The following is a 24,034-nucleotide window of genomic DNA, read 5'->3' as shown; positions in this document are numbered from 1 at the left end:
TGGTTGTACAGCGCAAGAGCTATTGGTCCCTGCTGAGTGGATTTTCCACAGAAAATTAAGGACACCCAGTTAAATGTGAACTTTGAATAAATAACAAATAGTTTTTAGCATCAGTATGTCCCAAATATTACAATGGCCATACTTTTTTTTTTTTTTACTCCTCCATTAATTATTTATCTGAAATTCACTTTTAACTGGGCCCCCTGTATTTTTATTTGCTAGGTCTGACACTCCATTGTGGTGACCATTGAAGGCCCCTTGGAAGTACTAACACATTATGCCCATTGAAAGAATAAAATAAAAAGGATACTCAGATCTTTCTCTTCATTTCTGAAGGAATGTTGGAGCAGCTTGTGCTCAGATGTTGAATCCAGGAACTGCTGACTTCCATAATTTATGTGTTATGGACTGAATGGGTCCTCCCAAATTCATCTGTTGAAGCCCTAACCTCCAAAGGGGCTGTCTTTGGAGATGAGGCCCCTAAGGAAATAAGGTTAAATGAGGTCATAAGGGTGGGGCCCTGATCCAACAGGATTAGTGACCTTATAAGAAGGTGGGAAAAGCCTGTGGGAAATAAGCTCTGATGCTCAGGTTCTTCTTGTGGGATGCGTTGCTCTCTCCTAGTCAGTGTCCCATCCACAGAGAAATATTTGAATTTGATCTTGGTCAAAACAGCCCCCACTCCCCTCTATTGCCTTCTCCAAGGGTCTCTTCCTGATGTTTGAATTAAGAAACAAGTGAATTAAGAAACTAGGCCAAAAAAAGAAGAAAAAAAATCACCCAGAATGTGTGACCTAGATCCTGAATTTTAGATAACCGGAAAAGTCCCAGAAGTACTTTGTCTGCATTGGTGAGGTTTCTTACACTGTGAGTGATGGAACTCTGACGGACTTAAGCCAAAGGCGAATTTACTCAAAATACACAAAATATACACAATACTCAAAATACATAAAAATAGGTTGTGTATTTAGAGAAAAGCTGAAAGCCAGGCCAGGAAAGACAAGAATGTGGGTAGTAACAAGAATCTGAACAATCTAAGCATCCATGAATGGATGAATGGATAAAGAAATTGTGGTATACACACACACACACACACACACACACACACACACACACACACACACACAATGAAATATTAACCATAAAAAACAAGGAAATCCTACCACTTTCAACAACATGGCTCACCGGCTTCATTCCTCATCCCTACTCATACTTGGCAATGCCAGGCTACTATTTGATCATCTCAGTGGCCCTGTATGCTGCAGTGTGTTATCTCCATGAGGTCACTGGGGCTCAGAGAGGTCATGGTCATCCATGGTACACGGTCAAGTACACAGTCAAGCTGGGACTGGATGCAAGGCAGTCTGAACCCAGAGCCCATGTAGGTCAGCACTCTGAAAGGGCAGCGTTAGAACAAGTCTAACAAGGTTGGGGAAACTGTAAGCAGTTGGCTTGGTCAAGCCAGACATAAATAGGCCTTTGTTGAGGGACTTGGGCTCCTAGGGGTGGTTTGATAAGAAATGCCACAGGGATATCGCTCCAGCAACAGGAATGCAGGCTGGATGACAGCCCCAAGGATGTCAATAGGAAACCAGCTAGGGAGCCTGAGCCAGAAAGTCAACTTAGTTTTTCTCACAAAAGTGTCTGTCCTCCTTGGTCAGTTTCTGAAATGAATCCACAAGCCAGGAACATTTGTCTAAATACTTTTAATTAAAATGCATGGCAATAGGGTGAAAGCCAGAGCATAAATACGGTATTCACGTTTGCTAAGAAAACAGATGAAAATATTCCAGGTAGCTGAATTTTGATAATGAAATTTTAAACAGCTTCTTGGTTTTTAATATTATTTACAATATTTATGCAGTTAAAAAAAATAGCTTACTACTCATCTTCTACCAAAATGCAGGAAATGTTGCGACATTTTAAATTAGGAGAGATTCAACACACATAACGTAGAGTCCTGTTTCAGCTACAGAATGATGGTAATCCTGAGCTGTACCAACCAGATCTTGGCAATCAACCAGGACTGTTCTATCTGAAGAACAACGTCAGCCTCAAATTCAATTTATCTCATGTCCAAAGTCTGTGAACATGTCAAGTTTTATGAGATTTCTCAGTGAAAGGAAGACACCACTGATCTCATTTCAAAATCAATTTTCTTTCCAGGACAGTTCTGGGAAATCTCAAGATTCTCTCACTTTATATAATAAACAGTATACATTCAAGGGTTGAGATCTCAAAGAATAAGTACATTTATATAAAAAAGATTCCTTATTAACTAGGAGCTCACAGTGAAGGTGTCCTTGAAACATTTCACCATCTACTGAAGGGTAATAATACGTTTGCTTTATTGATACATCTGAAATACTCGCTAAAGATGAAAGCATCGATTTCTATGCTTTCCATGCTCTGTCCTTGGGTTGAGGAACATATAGCGCAAATATGAAAATGAGGAATCGGGGTGGTAAAGAAAAAATTAGCCAAAACCTCCAGACTTCCCTTATTTAAAAACAGTGTTTACCAGTGAAATGACCTCTGTATAAGATTTTTTAATTGCAGTATTATTTTTCACAGCGTAAGACTGAAAATGCTCATCAATGGGAGGGTGGTTAAACGTTACAGTACATCCATACAAAGGACTAGACTGCAGTCATGAAAAAATAAGCAGACCCTTTATGTGCTGATAGGGATCAATCTCCAAAATAAATCAAGTGAAAAATAACGGCGGTTCTAGAAGGTTACCAATTATGGGGGGGGGGGGGGGCGGGGAAGGAAACAAGAATGAATTTACCTATTTCCTTGTATAAGCTTAAAAAAATCTATGAAAGAATAAACAAGAAACTGATAATAGTGGTTGCTTCCAGGAAGGGGAGCAGGGAGGTTGGGCATCTGGGGTAGGAGGGAGAATTTTTACTGGCTAACCTTCTGTACACATGTAAATATGTTATTACTTTTAAAAGTGAATTAATAAAAGCTTTTAAAAAGGGTAACATAAATTGCCCATCACTATATTCAATATAATGATTACTCAGATCACATGATATGTCATTGACTAGATGAATTTGTTACCCTGGTATTTGGAAATGCTTAGACCAGCCTGAGAATTCGCATATTGTTTACTTCTTTTCACAGGGGAAATGAAGGTTCTGCTTTTAGTTTGCTGGATAAAAACACACTTTTGCCAGCCTTCAAAGGGTCCTTCAGTAGTTCACAAGGTTCCTGTGATTTTATTTGAAATGAGCAGAACCCATTAGAATGCTGGGTCTTTGGTGTGAACCGTTGCTGATGGAAACAAATAGCCCAATACTAGTTTTTGTTTTCAGTCACTCATTCCCCCAAGAGCTATTCAGTATGCAAATATAATCTCCGTGAATATTCATTTGACTGAATGACTCTTTTTCCTTTTTTTTTTTTGAAAATCATAAAAGCAACACAACTTGATCTGGAGAAACCTCAGGAACTTCAGTGGTGTCAGCCATGAGATTTCACCTTTCAGGCTTAATCGAAGTTGCTAGCATCATCTCTACAGCAAGGGTGTCCAGAGCAAGTGATAGATTAATCCCTGCTGAGGAGGATTGGGTGACTGGCAGAGGGGATGCTCAGAAACGCTCACAGCCCCTTGCCAGTAAGCCATTTCCATTTTATCTATCCTGGGATAACAGCATCACTGGGAACTGAATACACTCTGAGGAAGATAAGTGCTAACTGTCCTAAGGAGCATCACAGCCTTAACGTGACAGCCCAGCAAAGAAAAACAGCATGGGGCCAGGGGTCAGACGTGCTGTAATTCCCACTTAGTCAAAGAAACAGCATAACTGCCTTTCTTTCTGCCAGGAATGGGGAGACAAAGCCAAGGGAAAACCCCAAATTCAACGACTGCTTACTTCTCCCACGAGGCTTCCCATGTGTTGAAGCCCCATAGTAAAATATTTTGTTCTGAAAAATAATAACAGGCGGGGGGAGGTAGGGTTCTCTACTCACAGTGGGAACTTTGGGGCACAAACACTGGGAAGTCTGCTGATTTCAAGACCAGCCCCGGGGAGAAGCTGATGTCAAGGCAGGAACCCTGGCTGAGGGAGCGGTTAACTGAGAGTGACTGAGGTCACTGCTGCAGATCAGAGCCTAGGCCTGGGGGCGGGGGAGCATGAGGGGCAGGGGGCACGAGGTCGCGAGGGGGTGTGCAGGGCACATGCACCTGCCTGTGCCTGGGCGCTGTTGGCCAGCTCATTCCTCCTTCACCTCCTCCTCCTTCTCCTCTTCCTTCTTCTCTTCCTTCTCCTCCTCCTCCTCCTCCTTATTCTCCTCCTCCTCCTTCTCCTCCTCCTCCTCCTTCTCCTCCTCCTCCTCCTCCTCTTCCTTCTTCTCTTCCTTCTCCTCCTCCTCCTCCTCCTCCTTATTCTCCTCCTCCTCCTTCTTTTCCTCCTTCTCCTCCTCCTCCTTCTCCTCCTCCTTCTCCTTCTTCTCCTCCTTCTCCTCCTCTGGGATCTCCACTGACAGGACCTGCTGGCTGGGGTCCAGACCCGGGCTCATGCAGATCCGCACTGAGTGCTCCTCGGGCTGGGCTGCCCCCTCCTCGTCTCTGTCAGGCCTCCTCTGGGGGGCAGGTGGTGGAGAGCGCAGGGCTGGAGGGTCCAAGGGTGCAGGCTGTTCTGGAGCGACCGAGCCCCCTTCTCCCGTGGGGTCTTCAGAGCTCTTGGCCTGGAATCCAGAAAGAGTGACTAGTGAGGCACAGGGGTCTTGGAGGGGTCTAGGACACCCAGTCCCCCCCTTTTCAGACCCCCGAGGAGGAAGATAGTAGAGTGCAGTGGGTGAAATGGAATGGCTGGGTTGGGCAGAGCTGCATCAGGGTTATTTAGTAGAAACAATATATTATGGGGAAGTTTAAGGATTAAAAGTCCTGGTTGGATTTGGTGAAAAGTCTTTGGGATTTTTTAGGTCTCTGCTGAGTTGCAGGGCTGGAAGTCGAATGAAGTTGCCTGTTTAAAGGCAGAGCCCTGGCATTGGTCACTGAGCTGTTGAGGGAAGAGAGACTGTGACCAGGAGGGACAGCCACCAAGGCCTCTGCAAAGCCCAGCCGGTCTGCCTTGCCTGCCCCAGTTACCAGAAATGGGTGCTCCCAGGTGAAGGAGAAAAACTCTAAGCAAATAAGGTAAAGACTGATGAGTGCAAACGCAGCTGTGGCCTGGCCGCTTTTCCAGAAAGTCTCAAAGGTTGAGACCCCCCAGGGGAGGAACAGTCTGGGTGCCACTGGCATTGGGCTGAGCTGAGCCCCTGTATTTGGGGACTTGGTGGTTACCTCTAGCCTCCAGCTTGCAGGGTTCCCGTGGATGGGGTTTCTGTGGGTACAGTTAGGGAACTGGGTGAAAACCCAAGCCTTTGTGGATTCCCATGGCCCTTCCTGCTCTGTCCGACCCCATCTCTGCATGGGAGGAAGCAGGAGGGAGCAGCCCCCAGAGGAGGAGGCCTGATGGTCCACAGCTACCAAGATGCACTTGAGGTGGTGGTCGAGTTTAAACTGAGAGCAGTCAGCATGTTTATCAGGAATAGAGACCCCCCTGATGTTTGCTCAAGTCATAGGGGGTTGAAGGAAGGGAACTGGGTGGGAGTTGGGGAGCCAAGACCCCCCTAGAACCCAAGGCAGCTCTGGGGACCTGCCGTCCCCTCTGTCTTGGTGTTTCTGCATGTTTTGGTGTGCATGTTCCACCCTAGACTCTGACAACACACTTCCAGGGCAGGATGACCAGATGGTACCCATTATGGGATCATCCCGAAGCATCTCGCTATGAGTGGAACCAGAAGGATCACAAGGAGGTTGGTCAAGTGCTTCACCAGGTTTAAAATGCTTTTATAAAAGGTATTCAAGATATTCTGCACCCAATGTGGCAGCCATGAGTAATCTGGGTCCCAGAGGGTCCTAGAGGAGCTTCTCCCAGGTCACAGGGCTGGCAGTGACAGAGCCAGGATTGGACCTGTGTACTTAGACTGCTACTTAAGAGCTCCTTGCACTCTGTCATTCTGCCCTGGCTGTTCTAAAATTGCCTTTTATGAGAATATGCATGCAAATTTAATTCACATCTCCAAGCTGCCTGGGTGAAGAGCTAACACTTACAAGCAACAAACCCCATTTCAGATAAAACCTTTCACTGTCCTGAGAACACTCTTGGAGCTCATGTCCACTGAGCCCCAGACCCTAGTCAGCACTAAAGACCCCAACTTGCCAGCTGAACCCTGCCCTTGACAGTTTGTGAGCCAGTCATGTCTGTGGCTAGTCTGGAGAATGTCTTAGAACCCCAAGTGACTTTGGTGTCACTCCCCAGACACCTGCTGTCAAATGGCCAATGGACGGGTCCCCTGGGCTGTGATACCAGGCTGGATTGGATTCTGTCATGCAGACACTGCTGTCCCTCCCTGCCACTGAGCTCCTGCCTAACCCCATCCTCCCTTTCCCAGCAGCCTCCCTAAAGGGCAGTCGTGAACAACCATAATTAGCACAATCATTCTAATTGGCATTCTTGGCATTAGTCACAGAAAAAAGCCCCAGAACTAATTTTAAAATTCCCTTTAGATTTATGGGGGCGGGAACAGCCAGCACCATGCCTGTTGCCTTGGCTTCTCCTTTCAAATCTGTTAAATTGTCACAGACACAACATTAAATATGAGAACATCACTGTCGTCTGGTAACAGACATCCCTGCCCAACTCCCACTGCTCCTACCTCCACAACAGCACCCGGACTTCCATTTGGGGGAACGCCCTCTCTGCCCCACACCCAACTCTCAGTCCAGGGATGGGCATATGCGCCAGTCTGCCCAGAGCACCACACTGAATGGCTCAGGAATTGACACATGACCCAATTCTGTCCAATGACTATGAGCCCTGGGACTTTTTGCTGGAACTACTGGGAAAGAGGTACTTTCTGTGGGAGCTGCTCAACCAGGAGGATGTAATCTTGGGGGATGTCATCTTAAAGCCTGCCTGGGATTGGGGCCATCCTGAGGGAAGCAGAGATGACAGAATGGCAGAACTCATCCAGTTGGCATCATTTGGACTTTTAGATCCAGCCTTGCCTGAACTTTTCAGTGACTTACCCCAATAAATTCCCTATTTTCTCAAGTTAATTTAAATGTGCACTGTCGCTTGTATTTCTGTCACTCACAACCAAATGAGTCCTGACTGATTCAAAGAAGAAAAAATATTCCCTAAAATTCAGTGTGTGGGCCCCTCAGCCTTCTTTCTGGCACGTGGCTGAGACAGACCAGGTGGCTAGGTCTCCAACGACATTACCTGTTCCAGCAACCGCTGCTGTCGTGCAGCTGCCTCCAGCACAGCCAGCTCCTTGAGTCGAGCCCTGAGGTGGGCAAGCTTGCCGCCTTTGGCCCCCTTGGCACCCATCTTTCCTGCTGCAGCCAGGGCAGCACTGAAGAGCTTGGGGGTGCCCGCCCTCGGAGGAAGGATGAGCACGCTCTTCTCCTTGGGCTTGTTGTTATTTCTCAGCATTCGCCTGAAAGAAAGCAGCATCCGCTAACATCACTGGCAAGCTCCGGTTCTGGCAGAGCCCTTTCGCTGAATTGTGTGATGACGGTTGTTTTAGCTAACGGTTTTTGAGCTTTTCTGAGCCCAGCATGGCACTGCTTGAGGTGTCACATCTCACTGAATAATCAGAACAATGGAAGTTATGTGGGTCTTACTGTCGGCACCTTATAAATGAGGCTCAGAGGGGCTGAGTAACTTTTCTGAGGTCACACAGGAAATGAAGGAGACTTTAATATATGGAATCAGAAATAGGATGCCCAGGTGAAAGAGAGCCCAAGCTTTTTGCTTCTCCTTCTTTTGCGTGTCATTTTACCATCATCACCATCACTACTGTTAACACTTACTGAGTGTCTGGATTCATCAGACCCTGTGCTCAGTCCTTTACAGGCAGTCATTCTTTGGTGACCCCCTGTGATCCTTTTCCTGGTGTTCACACCTCTGTGTGTCTCCCTCCCCTTGAGGGTGGTGGGACACATGACTTGCTTTCAACCAATGTAGTACAGCAAGGGTGAGTGAATGTCACTTTTGTGAATGTGTCACATAGGATTGTGGTCTGTCTTACAAGGAGACTCTCTCCCTTGCTGGGAGATGAAGCGATCAGCCACTTTGGCAGAGGCCCACATGGCAAGAACCTGAGGGGAGCCACCAGCCAACAACTAGCAAGGAACTGAGGCCCCCAGTTCTACAACCATGGGACCTTGGAAGCAGATCCTTCCCCAGTCAAGGCTTGAGATGAGACCCAGCACTGGCCAACACCTTGATTACTGCCTTGTAGTGGACTCACCCAAGCCATCCCCCTGACTTCTGACCCACAGAAACTCGGAGATAATAAATATTGTGGTTTTAAGTGACTCAACTTGTGGTAACATTGTTATGCAGCAGTAGGTAAGTGATGTACACTTGTCCTGTAGTCTCACATCATCCTCACAGGTAGTCCTATTATTCTCCCTTGTTTCAAATGAGGTTATGGAAGTGAGTAACTTTCTTAAGGCCACACAGCTAGGAAGTGGCAGAGCTGGAATTCAAACCCATGCTTTTGACTCCAACGCCCCAGGTCTTATTGATTACTAAACAGCATTGTAGTCATTATTTTCTTGGACGCTGACAATACTCTGTGACATGGAAAGGGCTGGGATTATTCTACTGACAGTTGGGGAAACTGAGGCTCAGAATGGGAAGAGTGGCAGCCAAATTTGCTAGGAAGTGGCAGAGACAGAGTTACAACCCAGATCTAACTGCAATATACCACCCTGATTCTCTAAATAACGGGAGAATTTTCCATCAAAGAGAGCCTCAGCCTTTTATAAGGGATTGTTCATGTTACAAATATGTGATGAGTGGTCTGGCTCAAGAACAAATGAGTTTTGCCTGCAGTCTAGTGGGCCTAGACAACTAATTGGCAAATTCATACATCAGGGTTCCAGCAAAACTTGTTTGTTTAAAAATGAGGCCATTACTGGCTGCTTATCTAATCAGAGGCAACGGATTTAAATTGTGCATATTGATATTAATTGCCCAAGACTTGCGTTTTCTAACTGAGGCTCCCCCAGGAGACCATAAACATGATAATTCATCAGAAGCCTTTTACAGGACCGGCTCTGTCACCTGTGTTATTTGAGTCCATAATTCACAGCACTCTAGTCTGCGGGAAGGCTCGGCGTGGTACTCAAATGACACGAAAGAACCATCTACGGGACCTTTGCTGATTGCTAATGGCTGTCTCTGTTTTGAAACATCGAGCCAGCTCTGGGACATTTCCAGATTAAGAACATTTATCCTCATTTTCAGATGACACGCACTTCACTATAATGACTGTATAATTCACCCCTGGAGAGAGTGGCATGCCTGAGACCTCTCTGCCTCATTTCTTGGAACGGCAAAGTCAGAGCCAAGCATCTTACTTCTTTGGGGCCTCAGCCCACTCCCCCGTCTGTAAAGTGGGGAGCTTGGACAGAATCCCACATGTGGCTCCCAGCAACTCAGACAGCACCAGGCCCTGTGGGTCTCACACCCATCTCTCCTTGGATGGGCTGAGCTCGTCCATGATCCCCTGCCTCTCTCCGCAAGCTTGCCTGTCCAGAGAACTAGCCTCTGATGAATCATGCCACGGTCCCCTCTGGACTTCAAGGCCCATCGGCCCCCTCCTTCCCCTGGCTGCCTCACGCCAGGACACTGCAGGCATGGTCAGGAGCGAGCCTCTGAGGGATCCTAGTTGATTTGCCAAACCCACACCTAACCCAGCCACAGGAACGGGATGACAGCGATAAGCATGGCTTTTCTGAGCAGATCTCCCCTTGCAGGGGGGAGGAAGGAAGGTGAGGGGAACCTGGTGCCCATTCTCAGCCATAAACCATCAGTTCTCATTATCCATGGTAGTTAAATTCTATAAAGTCCCTGCAAACACTGAGTTAGTGACTACTGACCCATCGCTTCTGAGGGGAATACAGGATTCCGTTCCTGTGAGCCTCTCAACACATTTTCATCACCTGATCGCTCCATAGTCTGGTCTTGTGTGTGTTTCTGTTTAAAGACATCTTATTTAATATAAACCATTGATTCATTTAGAACGAACTTCTGGCTCTCTAACCCAGGCCTGAACGTAGGAACACAGACAGCACTTCAGCACTACCCCCAGGGCCATTTTAATAGCAAAATCACCAATAAAAATCACAAAAATGTGAATCATGTGGTCCAGAGTGGACCACAAAAAAAAGTACTTGTTTACAATATGAGCCGAAACAAGAAGGCAGCGGGTCACCTTTTTCAACTTTAGCAGGGAATGTGCACTTCGGGGGACTCAAAATTTTCGCTGATCTGTGCACATCTGCAAATGTCCACGTAAGCCCTTGAGTACTGATTTTTGGGGTTACGACTAAAACAGCGCCTTGTGTGTGCTATACTCTAACATTGGGGCTACATCCACTCACCTAGGGGCTGCCAAAAGGATCCAGTAAAAACCTAAGTCACAGTAAGTCACTCCTCAGTATAAATCCTGCATAGCTCCCATCTCCCTCAGGGTAAAAGTCAAAGCCATTGCAAGGCTCACCTACAAAGTCCTACCCAATCTTATCCCTTCCGCATCTCCCATCCCATTCAAGCTATGCTCGTTTGATTGCTGGTCTGAGGGTATACTGAGTCCGTGCCTCCAAGGGGCCTTTGCACATGCTGGAATGCTTTTCCCTGCAGGCAGTTCCCCAGCTCACTTCTTCACTCTGTGCAGTTCTCTGAAATGCCACTTCCCCAGGATGACTTTTCCTGACCAACTGAGCTCACAAATCTCCCTTCTGTGACTTTACGTTTCCTTATGGCCTTTATCCCCAGCTGACACATTCAGTTCTCCACTGTTGGTCTCCCCAACTAGGAGGTAAGCTGCTTTATTCCCTGCTGTGTCCCCAGGGCCTTGAACTATATGCTCAATAAATTATTGTGAATGAATGTTGGTGAGTTTGTTCCCTTTATCATGACCATTCTCTGTCAGTTTATTTATGGTGACTGAAATAGAAAATAAGAATTTGTGATAAAGGCAAGGGCTATCCAGCAGACAGGTGAATTAAAAAGGCTTCATCCTTTTATCCATGGAAAAATTATAGACAGAACTTAATGGATAAAAAGGAACAATTATTATTTATAGTTATTGAGCGCTCCATGTGCCGGGCCCTCTGCTGGAGACACAACATTATTTTACTTAATCATCTCCACAATCCTTATTTTACAGTGGAGAAACTGAGACCAGAAAAGGTAAGTAACTTACCCAAGGTCACACAGCCAGTACCTAGCATGGACCAGATTTGAGCCCTATCAGCCTTCCAAGCCTATTATGCGTTTCCTACCACAACGTACTGCCTTCATCACTCAATTTGAAACCTGGTCTAAGGGTCTGAAAGCAAAAACCTGCTTTTCCACTCCCCAACAACACAACATAAAGACACACAAGGTTATTCACTGCAGTACTATTTATCATTGAAAAATACTGAAAATAGCCTAAGTGCCCACTCATAGGAATGCTCTGCAGTTTGTCAAAAGGAATGAGGAAGCTGTCTGTGTACAGATAGAGAATGTTCTTCAGGATTTATTGTTGTGTGAAAAAAAGCCAAGTGCAAAAGAGAATCTACAGTATGCTACCCTTCGTGTCAGACAGAAAGGGAAATAAGAAAATGTTCATGGAGCTGCCTATTTTTGCAAAAGGAAACACAAGAAGAAAAAAGTGGAACTACTGAGTTTGGATTCCTACAGAGGGTGGGTGGCAACGGAGGTTGGGGGAGAGTCTGGCCGCTTCTCTGAGCGTGCTGTTTTGTAACATTCTGCCATGTTAATGTTCTACACATTCAAAACACAAAAAATCAACAAGGATCAGGGTGGGGGAAACCCTAAAATGGATGCAAACCAAAACGTGTGAACCTCACTGTGTATCAAATGAACAGAACCACCACACTAAAGGGAGGAAAACAGAACTAATCCACATAACTTTGAGCACAACACCTCCATCAGAGGCACTCAGGCCAAAGGCACAAAGAACTGCTTTCTACTTGGAAGGAGTCCTTCTTCCCAGCAGTAAGGGACAGGCATTCTGGTCCTGCTTTCTCTATCTTGTAGGACTGAATAAGTGAATAAATGTAATAAGGATAAAGGGAGTCAAATTTTTCAGTGTTAGAGAATATACAAATATGGAAAAAAAGATTAGAATGAACTCTGTGATGCTGGATTGAAATTGCTAGCTAGGTGGAAATAGAGATAGAGATGTATAGAGATGCAGATAGACACAGACCAAGAAGTACATGCTGAGATATCTGTACCTGTATGTGCAATATATATATATATATATATATATATATATATTGTGTGTATATATATATATATATATATATATATATATATATATATATATGTGTGTGTGTGTATATATATATATACTATGTGTGTATATATATACACACACATGTATATATATTTGCATTTCTACAGACAGGTGTATATGTGGGTATATTTCCCAGCTCTGTCCACTGTGGAGGCCTAATAGCACCCCACTAGCAATGAAACCACTTAGTACTCAGATCCTGGTTTCTAAAAACCATTCCCCTCTAAAAGGAATCAAGCCCGCTTGGAGAAATGGCCATTTCCGGGAATGTGGCAGGGAAAGGACTAGGTGAGTCCAGGACTCCTTAGCGTGCCTATAAACAAGCAGGTGCTAAAATATGATGGGGGATGTAACAAAGATTCACTACAGCCAGCCTGAGGAGGCACCCAGTGGCCAATCTGGAACAATTTAGGCATCAAAATAATGACTGTAACAGGATATCCATGGAATAAAGCAAATTCATACTGTTACAAATAGATAAATGAATGGACAAGTGAGAAAGAAAAGAAAGCTCTTGTTACAGTAGAATGCTAGCTAATAAATGTAGAAGCCATGATGGAGTTAGAAAACGACCATTTGCAACCATTGTGGCAATCATTGCAAGGAACCTTCAGTGGATGCTGAAAGTAGTGAGTTAAAGTTAGACGAGGAACAGGAAGTCTACGTCATCTCAAAGTGACTCCCCACTCAGTACTCATTAATTTCAAAGAAAAATCATAACTTTAGGGTACAGAAACTTTAACCAACATCATCAGTACTGGGAGAAAGCAGCATCACGGCACTGAGAAGGACACATCACTTATGAGCAATTCCTGCCCAAAACGCAGAACCTATTCAGAGACGTCAAAATCATTAAACAGAGGGGAAAGGAGAGGCACTTCAATCCCTGATGGAGAGAGACCAAAGTCATTGGGCAATGTCTTACAACATGGGATCCAGGAAGAAGAAAAGAAAACTGTAAAAGACACTGTTGGGACAATTAACAAAATTTGACTATGGATTAGGGCTGAGATAACAGCATTGTTTCAATATTGAACTTCCTGATTTGAAGCAAGCTACTACAGTTGTGTAAGAAAAAGTCTTAGTCCTTAAGAAATGCACACTAAAGTATACATAGATTTTTTTTTAATTAAAAAAAAAAAAATACCTGGCCTTCTTCCGGAGCAACTTCTGAGACTCGGGGTAATGCACCAAAATTTCATTCAAGTCCTTCTTATCCAGAATGAAGAGGTTGGTAAACCCGTGGGCCACCACGTTAGCTGTGCGCCGGTTCCCGCCCCCAACAGCCAGCAAGCTGGGGCAGAGAGGGAGGGAGGTCAGACCCTTCAGAGGCTGCAGTCTGGATCACACTAATATCTTCATTTCCAACCCCCGGCCTGGAGCACAATGATGGCCTCACGCAGGTGAGAGCTGGGCCCACCTGCACGTGTCAGCAGGTACGGGGCCATATCCACAGCAGTTTCTACCAAAGGGCCCTAGAGGACGTGGTCCTACCCACTGGCCACCCCCTTCCCCCAGCCGTTGACCAAGTCCCCTCATGTCACCCCTCTCTGACCTTATTTCTCCAAAAACAGATCCAGCTTTCAGCGTCACCAGCACAGCCTTCCCATCTGGGCCACCCAAGACCTGCACCTGTCCCGCCTGGATGATGTACATCTCCCGGCCTATCTCCCCCTGAAACAGAGAAGGGGGGAGTCCCTCTGTCATCACACAAAGGCGACCCAAAGCAGTGGGGCTGGGGCCGGAGGCTGGTGGTACAGCACGGAGGAACCCAGGCTGGGGTTCAGCCCTGACACCAACTTTGGTGTATAGTGTGGGGACAGTCATTTCCCCTCTGGGGCCTCAGTCTCTCCATCTGTGGACTGGGAAGATGGCCTGCCTGCCTGACAGCATTACAGTGGGGAGTGAGTGGTGTGATGGAGAGGAAAGCACTAGACAAGGAAGTGCAGGTGTGATGCTATTTGGCAAATTCTCAATTATGTGCTGGGATGGAGAGCCAGAGGCATGAAAGGTTCACAGTGGTTCATACAATAAGCTGACACCTATGCCTCCCCCATATCTGCCCGGCACTGTTCTAAGTGCTCTGCGCGACTGAGCCTGCTTAATCCTTAACAGCCCTCTGAGGTAGGGATTCTTTGCCCAAATTTACAAAGCTAGGCCAAGGCAGAGCTGGGATTTAAATCCAGGGGTTCTAGTTCCAGAGTTCATGGTTGTTACGAGTTGAACTGTGCCCCACTCCCCCAAATTCATGTGTTGGACTCCTAACCCCCAGCTCCTCAGAGTGTGACTGTATTTGGAGATAGGGTCATTGCAGATGTAATTAGCTAAGTGAAGATGAGGTCATACTGGAGTTGAGTGACACGCCCCTAATCCAGTATGACTGGTGTCCTTATAAAAGGGACATTTGGGGACAGAGACAGTCATAGAGGGAAGACAGTGTGAAAACGCAGGGAGAAGACAGTTATCTACAAGCCAAGGAGAGAAGCCTGGAGCAGATCCTTCTCTCGCTGTCTCAAAAGGAACCTCCCCCTCCGACACCTTGATCTTGGACTTTCGGCCTCCAGAACTGTCAGACAATACGCTTCTGTTGTTTAAGCCATTCCATTCTTGGTACTTTGTCATGGCTGCTCTAGCAGACTGATACAAGGGTCTTAATCCCAAATTAAACCAAATGAATGAATGCGTGAAGGAATAGCTTGTTTCCGACTACAATCAGAAATACTGGGTCTGCCATGCACCGTCCAATCCTCGTGCCCTCACGGGCTGTGCCCTGGCCCGCTACCTCACACTTGGCCCATTTAAAGGGAGAGAGACCAAGGACAGGTAAGTGGCTTACACTTCTGATTCATTTGACCAATGTTTCCTGGACATTTCACACATGCAGGGTCTTCTTAACAAAAAGGAAGGAAATTTTGTTTCTCTGTTTCAGTGTCCGGTTTGACACAGGGCCAAAGTGTGAGGGGTGGAAAGAGCTCACCCTCATCTCATTAACCAGCCCAGGGTAGTTCAGGGCTGGCCTTGGGGGGTTGTGTCAGCAAGACTGTCACAGAGCAAAACCTGACAGCAGAGGGCGCCATTCACACATGTTCACCAAGTGCTCCCTGCAGCTCCCACGGCAAACTCCCCAACAATCTGATTCACTTTTCCTCCTGGAAATTAAAGTCTACATTACCCTTGAGGATGACAGCAACGGCAATGGCACCAGCTCTGTGCCAGCCACAGGACCAGACTTCGCAGGCACACCTTTTTCAATTCTCACAACCACCCCATGAGGGAAGTACCATCAATATCCCTACTTTACCCATGAGAAGAGCCAGACTCAGAGATGGCAAGCCACTTCCCCAAGGCTGCACAGCTAAGAAGTAGCTCCAATGTCAGACAAATCACTCTCTGGCTCCCAAACCTCTCTTGGCCTCTAAGGCTGAAGCTTTAAGTTCTCAGCCACCGGCACCATCCTCGTCCTCCTCCCCACAGCTTTCGGCTTCCAGAAACTTCACCGCTGCACAGCATACAACTTGGAGATGGGGGCCTCCTTGGGTTGAAGGTACCTAAGTCTTACAAGAGGTTCTTGAGCAATATTTTCACCCCTGCACACACACCTCGCCTTACTAACAGCTCTGAAATCTGGTTCCTGCTCCCCGACCCCGATCACTCACTCACCGAGTGACCTTGGTCTCACCTTGAATCCCAAAGAATGGGAGCAGAAAGGGCCTTAAACACTGTCTGGCCCTGGGATTCAAACCGAAATGTTTCCCATAATCAGGTGGGTGATGTAAAGGAGAGAAGGGAGCCTATGGGGCAGTGGAGGGTGGTGGGGCCTGTGGCATCAGGAGAGACCTTCAGCCAGCCCCTTCACCACTCCAGCTTACTCTTGCTATTTGGGAAAGTGGGACTCAGTGCTAGCAGATTTTCTGTTTTCAGCTAGAAATCTGGATTTTTATGTGACACCTTCCAAGTTTTAAAGGTTGGAGACTAATTCAACATTTTTTTTTGGAGTAGATAAAAAAAAACCACTCATAAAACATCTGTGGACTGATCCTACGTAAGAGCCATCACTTTGCAACCTCTGACCTATCCCACCCCTTCTTCAGCCCCATTTTCCTGGTAGGAAGACCAAGACCCTGGAAGAAATTCCATCTACACGGTCAAGACCCTGCCCCTCTTTAGGTTCCTCACTTTCTTTTTCTGTAAAGTGGCGTTCCTCACCCTAGCCCCCATGTTCCCATGAAGAGGGAGCCAGGCCAGAGGCACATCTGAGTTCAGTGCCTGGAGCTGGACAAAGCCTCCTTGGGCCAAACAATCTGAGAGCCCCGGGGTCAGCTCGCCGTGCTCCTCCCACTGGCAATCCTGCTCCCCCCAGGCTTGCAAGCCTCACTGGCCTGCAAAGGCACCCCCTCCAGCCTGGCTCCCAGCAGGCAGGGGGCTGTGAATCCCTGACCATGCTGCGACTGCCCCGGGTCTCTCACCTTCTTACACACGTAGTCGTTGGGCAGGTAGACGACCGAGCGGAGCCTCTTCAGCATGTCGAAGATCATCTGCCGGTCGCAGCCCTGGCCCCGAGAGGAGGGGAAAGGAGCTGTTTAGAGGAAGGCGTGGGTTCGGGGCCTCCCAGAGTCCCAAGCGTGGGGCCCCTGGATCGGTCGTACCTGGAAGAGCGCCACTTTGCTGACGATGTCATAGTTCACGTCAATGGCGAGGTCCAGCCGCATCTTGTCTGGAAGCTGCACCATCAGCTCTGACTCATCTGCAAACAAGAGCCTGGCGAGGGTCAGAGACATGGCCAGGCCCCTCCCTCACACCCAAAGGGCTGAGCCCACACTGCTCTGGCTGGGCCCGTGGCACACCATTTCTCTACCATTCAGAACCATTCTAGGTTGGGAGGGTACCCTCTTTACCTCCAGGCCTTTGCCAATGCCATTCTCTCTGCTGGGAACAACCCCGTTCATTCATTTTTCAGAACCCAGCACTCATGTCACCTCCTCCAGGAAGGCTTCCCTTGACATCCTTCTACCCAGCTATTATGTTATCAGTCCTTGTGCCATAGCACTTATAATGCCTTTTACTGCAATTGTTTGCCAATGGTTTGTCTTCTCCACTCACGTTATAAGAAGAACACTAGCAAGAACTAAAGTATGTGGAGCATTTACTGTACCAGGCACTGTTTTACAGAATGTTTCACCAAGGTGATTTTATTAAATCCTCCCAGCAGCCCAAGAGGCGCCCCACTACTATAACCTACTTTACAGACAGGGGAAGGGAGGCTTGGGAGGGCAGTGACTTGCCCATGGCCACACAACCCAAGGGATGGAATCAGGACCCCAGCCAGGTAATGTGGTCCAGAGCCTATCCTGGGAGAGCAGTATGTCTGCCCACCATGGGGTCTACAGTGCGCAACAGAGAGCTGGTAACTAGAGACAGGAGATGCCCCTCCAGGCCCTAATGCTGTTCCCCACCCACTGTACCACCATTAGCTTAGGGCTCAAGTGCTGGGTCTGTGCAACCCTGGGCAGGTCAGAGCCCTCTCCGATCCTTAATATGTGGCCTTGTGAAAGGGGGCAATGATAATGATGTTACAAGGCTGTCACTGGAATGAAATAAGACAGTGGAAGTGAACATGCCTTGGAAACTATTGTCATGTGCATTGTCCACAGACTTGCCAACATCCCCAGCTCAGGAGAACTTGGGCCTGAAGTGTGGCTTCTTTGAGACATGAATCCCACAAAAGGGGGGGGGAGGGGCTTTCATTTTGCTGAGGGCCTTGGGGGACTCTAGGTCACACTGCCAGAGGCCTACAAGCTTTTCAGAGGCCTCCAAAAGGATGTCGAGGCTCTGAAAGCAAAATTACTAGCTCCTAAAGATAAAAAAAGGAAACATTAAAAAAAAAAAAAGTCAATTAACATATAATTAGCATATTCAAATTTCACTAAGGAATCCATTTAGAGTCCATTAAATATCACTACATTTGGAAACAATTTACAGGTAAGATTCTTACACTTTGCAAGAATTACTGAGCATACCTCATCATTGACATGAAAGCAGAAACCACACTGAATGAAAATGCATTGTTTTAGCCAATTTTGGAAGCAAAGTATAACATCAAAAATCTACAAAATATATATGATATGTATGGATGCATATGAAGAAAAAGGGAGACAGAGACAGGAAGTCTTCCTTTCCTCCTGACTTCAATTGTACTTCCATCTTCGAATGGAGATGCATTTCAAGGTGGGGCAGGGCATTCAGGAGACAAGCCCCTCAGGTCTTCAGGAGTCTCCTGATGGCCCAGCATGGGGCACTCTGAAGTCCTCCCTAGGCCCTTCTCACTTAAATGTTGGTGCCGCAGCCAAGAGAGGCCCCAGTGCTCACAGCCTCAGGGACACAGGACGAGGGCAGGGCCCAGGAAGGCAGGGCGCTGGGTGGGGGCAGCTGATGGGAGCAGGAGGCCAGGGAAGCGGAGGGCCAGTCTTACCCAGTATGCCTTGGGAGTGCCAGGTGTACTCGTACCAGGTCTTGACACGGTTCTGCACGGACCTGGGGATCTTGTAGAAGTTCATGTACTTGACTGTGCTGTCCATACAGCTGCGGTAGTAGGTCTGTCCCGCGGTGGCGGCCCCCACCACGTCTCTCATCTGGCGGCAAGGAGGGGTGGTCAAGGAAGCCACTGGGTCAGAGTGGGGCCCTGAAACGGGCTTTGGGGACATGTGTCATGGGCACAGTTTCTTAACATGGACCAGGGTGCATGCTTGCAGCAGTGGGTGGGGGTGGTGGAAAGCAGGAGAGAGGGGGAATTCCAGGTCCACACCAAAGGTGTGGCCAACAGGGGAAGTTCTGCCTCCAGTGTGGACATGGATGAGAGAGGCTACTGGCCCCTCAGGTGGCCTCAGGTCCCTGGGGCCACACAAGGTGGGAACCCGACTAGGCTGAATCTGGTACAATGTGGCCCCTCGGTGTCGAACCAGGTGTACTGCTCCTCAGTCAGAGCCCCTCAAAGGTAACTCTGAGGACCCCTGATGGCCGCCTCATGCACTGACTACAATATGAGCTACACCCCTCTGCCCATAACACACACAGATTAGAATCTACCAGGGGCTTTTCTCCAAGGAAACAGTCCAAATCCTCAGCCTCTGCAGAAAGCCATTCATCTCAGCTCTCCAGATGTCCTGAAGGGACTGACATTTCAAATGGGAAGCAACCTCAGAGAGGAAATGGGACCTGCCCCCCCATCACCACCCCTTCACCCAGCAGCTCCCAGAGCTCCAGGCTCCTGACTCTCAGTCCAGTGTTCTTTCCTGGGCTTAGTCTAATAGGAACAGGCACAGATGGTGACTTTTCTGGCAGCCAAGGGAGGGAGAGGGGACCTGCAGGCAGACTAGTGACCCAGCTACCTGTCCAATCATCACGGAGAAAGCAAAGACGCCCGTGAAATAGTTCAGACCCTGGAAGACAATTTCAAAGAGTGTCCTGGGGTCGGGCAGGCCGCCAATGGTGATGAGGGTCTTCACAGCCCAGTAGTAACAGCGAATGTAACTAGGGAGAGAAGAGGAAGGGGACCTCAGTCGTCACAGGCCCCAACCTACACAGCCTGGGCAGCCTGGCTCGGAAAGATGCACGATGTGCAAAAGAGAAAACACGTCACAGCTCCTAAATGCAAAACCCCACCTCTCCCGCCGCCCACAGAGCCCTCTGCAGCTTGTAGAGCATGTTCACAGGTGCTGTCTGGCTTGGTCGGAGACAGAGGTGTGGGTGATGGGGTCCTACCATGTGGTAAAAGGCATAGGAAATGCCCCGAGCTTGTCTAATTATCACACAGCAGCAAGAGTCCCTCACACACCTGTCCACACCTTCAGACTGCCCTCCCAGGGGTGAGATCGGCAGGGCCTAAACCCAGGGCACTCTCAGACGGCTTTCCTGTACTTCCTGTCCTCCTCCCAGCGCACAGGAGCTGTCCGGAGCCTGTCCTGGCTCCAGTGTCCTGATATACCAGGAACTCAGGGCCTCAAGCCCCTGGCCTATAGCAGGCACTCAAGAAGTGGTCACTATTTTGGAAGTTATTATTAGCCATGACATTGGACTTCTGGAGGAATCCTCCTTCACTGCTTATGCTTTGCCGATCTTGGGGTTCCCCAGAGAATCTCATTTGGAAAAGAGTAACACTGCCAGGGAAGTGTGCCCCTCCACTGCGGAGCAGCGAGAGCTCCCCAAGTCTCTGCAGAGGGAAGTCCCAGCCAGCCAGCGCCATCCTCCCTTGCCCTGCTTGCTAGTCCTCCCAGGCCTGCCTGTGATGGGTGCCAGGCACAGCCCAGGACGTAGGTTCTTAGCCTGTTGGGACATTAACCCCTTTGACAATCTAAGGAAAGCTAGGAAGCTTCTCCTTGGAAAAGCCAGCCTGCTCCCAAAATGTAGCCAACTTCAATGGAGGATTGTGACCCCCTTAAATCTCTAGATCCCATGTTAGGAACCCTTTTCCTGGTGTGCAGGCTTCCCCGTAAGAATGGCCAGAGCTAGGAAGTTGGGTCACTGACTCCTGTCCAGGCACGGGCTTATTATTGATGAGAAATCTGCATGTAATCCTATCTCCATCTTGTAGATGGGAAGACTGTCTCAGAAAGGGTGAGGGCCTTACCCAAGGTCACAGAGCAAGGGTAACTAGTTTAGTGGGTAGCTTTCAATAAGCATCCAAGCCTTAAAAATAAGGAGATATATATGGGAACTCTCTGTACTTTCCAATCTACTTTTTTGTAAGCTTAAAACTATCCTAAAAAAATAGTCTATTAACTAAAATAATAATCATTAAAAAAATCTTATTATTGAATAGCTTCTGTTCTTTTTGCATAGAAGGGGCCTTCAGGTCCTCTCTCCATCCCCTTGTGAGGGGATGAATGAATGAGTGAATGAATAAGTAAATGAGTGAATGAAGGAATGGTCTGGCCAGGAGCAAGGCTGTGGATGGGTGCAGCCGAGGGAATAGGGAGCAGGGCCGGTGCTGATGAAGGAGTGCTGGGCCCTGACCCCATTCCGACACACTCCACCCCACGACTGATGACAGGACTCCCCTCCTGCCTGCCTGGACTGCCCCGGACCCTGGGACTCTCTATTTAGGTGTGGCTCCCCCTCAGGCCACAGGCCCATCACAGAAGGTGACAGCTGATGGCACTGTGGCCAAGGTTGGGGCATCTGTAAGGAGTAGGGGATGTTTGGAACCAACAATCTACAAAGAAGCCACTGGAACATTAGTGACCTGTTGTGTGGAAGGTGTCAAAGTGTTGACAGCTGGATTGAGAGCATTTTGCATCACTAGTGGGCACAGCCCAGGGTGAGGCAGGTCCTACCCAAGGTGACTCGCTGACCCCTGGACTCTTCCTCTGCCTTTTTGTCACCAGAGCTGACCGAGTACCCGCTATGGCCTGGCCCTGGACCAGGACTCAGATGCACGTAATCCTCAGTTACTTCTTCAAGATGTGGGTCCCATGATCAGCACCATCTGGCAGATCAGGAAACTGAGGCTCAGAGAGGAGAAGTGACTCACCCACTGATAACAGGTGGCAGTGCCGGGAATCACCCCCTGGACTCCTGTTTCTAAAGCCTGTGCTCTGAATCTCCAGGCTCATCGACGACATTGACCCCATGTGCTTCTGTCTTCCCGCACTGTCCTCCATCCCCGTCATCACGCAAACCCTGACTTGGCCTTTTTGTTGTCCCAACAGACAGATCAGCATCCCCCTAATGGGTTTGTCCGTCTGCTTCCTGCCTGTCCTCCTGTCCATCCTTCAATCAGCCATCTTCAGGAGAGTCATCTTTCTGAGATTCCCCTGGGCTTTGAAAGGCAAGAGGTGAGAGTTTAAGTGGGTAGCTTTCAATAAGCATCCAAGCCTTAAAAATAAGGAGGTATATATGGGAACTCTCTGTACTTTCCAATCTACTTTTTTGTAAGCCTAAAACTATCCTAAAAAAATAGTCTATTAACTAAAATAATAATCATTAAAAAAATCTTCATAAAATGTTCATACCCTTGGCCCTGCCTTCCCTCTTTATGAATTTATTATGAGAAAACAGACCAGAGGACACAGATTCCTATACACAGATGTTCCTGCAATATCGTGTCATCCTGAAAAACTGGAGATACCTTAAGTGGCCACTGATAAGGAAATGGGTAAATAAATGGTGGGATCTCCGTATGGGGGGGCAGTGATATCATGGTTTTCAAAATTTTACTGATGGGAAAATATGCGCAATATTATATTATTCTATTACCTTTTAGTAGCATTTTCCTCACACTTTTACATTTCTAAAATTGGGATAATTTTATAATCCATGTGTACATTTAGTATAATATTTCTTTTTTCCCCAAAAAACTGTATTGACTAAATCCTGTGTCATAAAATTAATTAACTGCATCTTAGAATCAAAGAAATATAGTAAAGCAGAGCATATTCCTATCTTTCTGTTATAATCACTATATATATAAATTTATATATCAAAGAAAAGTGAAAAAAACTTTGGCTGGTTCCCCATTGCCTAGAGTAGCGCTATCCAATAAAAATGTGATGTGGTCCACACACATAATTTAAAATTTTCAAGTAACCACACTTTCAAAAAGCAAAAGGAACAGGTGAAATTAATTTTAAAATGTATTTTAGTTAACCCCCAAATCAAAATTAATACCATATCAACATGTAACCAATACCTTGAAAGTTATCAATAAGAAAGTTTACATGTTTTTTCCTGTCTTCCAAGTCCTGTGTGTTCTCTGCACCTACAGCGTATGCATCTCAGTGGCCCTTGCAGGTCAAGTACAGTAGCCGGGTGTGGCCAGTGGATGGTATCAGACAGCCCAGCTCTAGAAGGTGAGGCTGACTCCGCCGTGGGAGGCTGTTTGGCAACCTGACCCCACCTCCCTCTCCAGTTACTTCCACACATCCCACCCCCTCCAGCCACACAGGACTGTTCCCAGCTCCTTGACTCCACTGTTCTGTAACTCCACACTATTCTTCATGCCGTTCGCTCCCCGAGAGGTTCTCTGCCCCTTCTCTCCACCCACCAAGGCCAAGATCAAACTTTACCTTTCAGAACTGACAGTCCCAAGCCCCCTCCCCAAACCCTCTACAGCACCGGGCAGGAAGACAATTAAGACTCTGTCGCCACGCTGTCTGGGTTCAAATCCCAGCTCTCTCAAACTTATGAACTCTGTGACCTGGGGAACTCACTTCACATCTATCACCTCATTTGCAAAACGGGGATGATGATGGTACCTGTCTTGCGTGGTTGTTGGGAAGATTAAGTGAGTTACTATGTGAAGTGCTTAGAACAGGGCTAGTCCGTACAAGCCGTCTCCAATGCTTGCTGTTGTTGTTATTATTATCAGCACGATCATCATCGTTATCACCACCACCAACACAGCCCACAATGTACGGCAGCCCTCTGGACTGGCAAATAGATTTCACCTAGCTTGCCAGCTCCTCCACGGCTAGCGATGCCCAGGGAGCTGTGTTGTTGAGCAGAATTCTCTGGCCTCCCCCTGACTCAACCATGCCCATGGGATAGAGGACACACACATGTGGTCACCTGGCCAACTCTACTAGACCTTGGGGTGCTGAAAGGATCTTTTTAGCAGGTCTTGTTCATGTTTGTGATCCCCCTCTGCTTGGCA

The 24,034-nt window shown here is 47.5% G+C and overlaps 1 protein-coding gene across 1 annotated transcript in view; it reads right to left on the bottom strand.

Moving 5' to 3' along the window:
* Nucleotides 1-1,710: 1,710 nt before the first annotated feature.
* The window catches only part of CNGB1 (cyclic nucleotide gated channel subunit beta 1), an 82,294-nt gene continuing 59,970 nt past the window's right edge, over nucleotides 1,711-24,034 (bottom strand). The window contains exons 25-32 of the mRNA XM_074370662.1: nucleotides 19,773-19,914; nucleotides 18,857-19,016; nucleotides 17,034-17,131; nucleotides 16,854-16,937; nucleotides 13,943-14,061; nucleotides 13,535-13,681; nucleotides 7,284-7,500; nucleotides 1,711-4,698 (exon numbers count right to left, since the gene is read on the bottom strand). Of these exons, the coding sequence (XP_074226763.1) occupies nucleotides 4,225-4,698; nucleotides 7,284-7,500; nucleotides 13,535-13,681; nucleotides 13,943-14,061; nucleotides 16,854-16,937; nucleotides 17,034-17,131; nucleotides 18,857-19,016; nucleotides 19,773-19,914 (1,441 nt within the window). The 3' untranslated portion in view covers nucleotides 1,711-4,224. The remainder of the gene's footprint in view (nucleotides 4,699-7,283; nucleotides 7,501-13,534; nucleotides 13,682-13,942; nucleotides 14,062-16,853; nucleotides 16,938-17,033; nucleotides 17,132-18,856; nucleotides 19,017-19,772; nucleotides 19,915-24,034) is intronic.

The sequence above is a fragment of the Camelus bactrianus genome, chromosome 9 (assembly GCF_048773025.1).
Source record: "Camelus bactrianus isolate YW-2024 breed Bactrian camel chromosome 9, ASM4877302v1, whole genome shotgun sequence".
NCBI lineage: Eukaryota > Metazoa > Chordata > Mammalia > Artiodactyla > Camelidae > Camelus > Camelus bactrianus.
The sequence above is the reverse complement of the archived record's forward strand: the minus strand, read 5'-3'. Positions and strand labels throughout refer to the sequence as shown.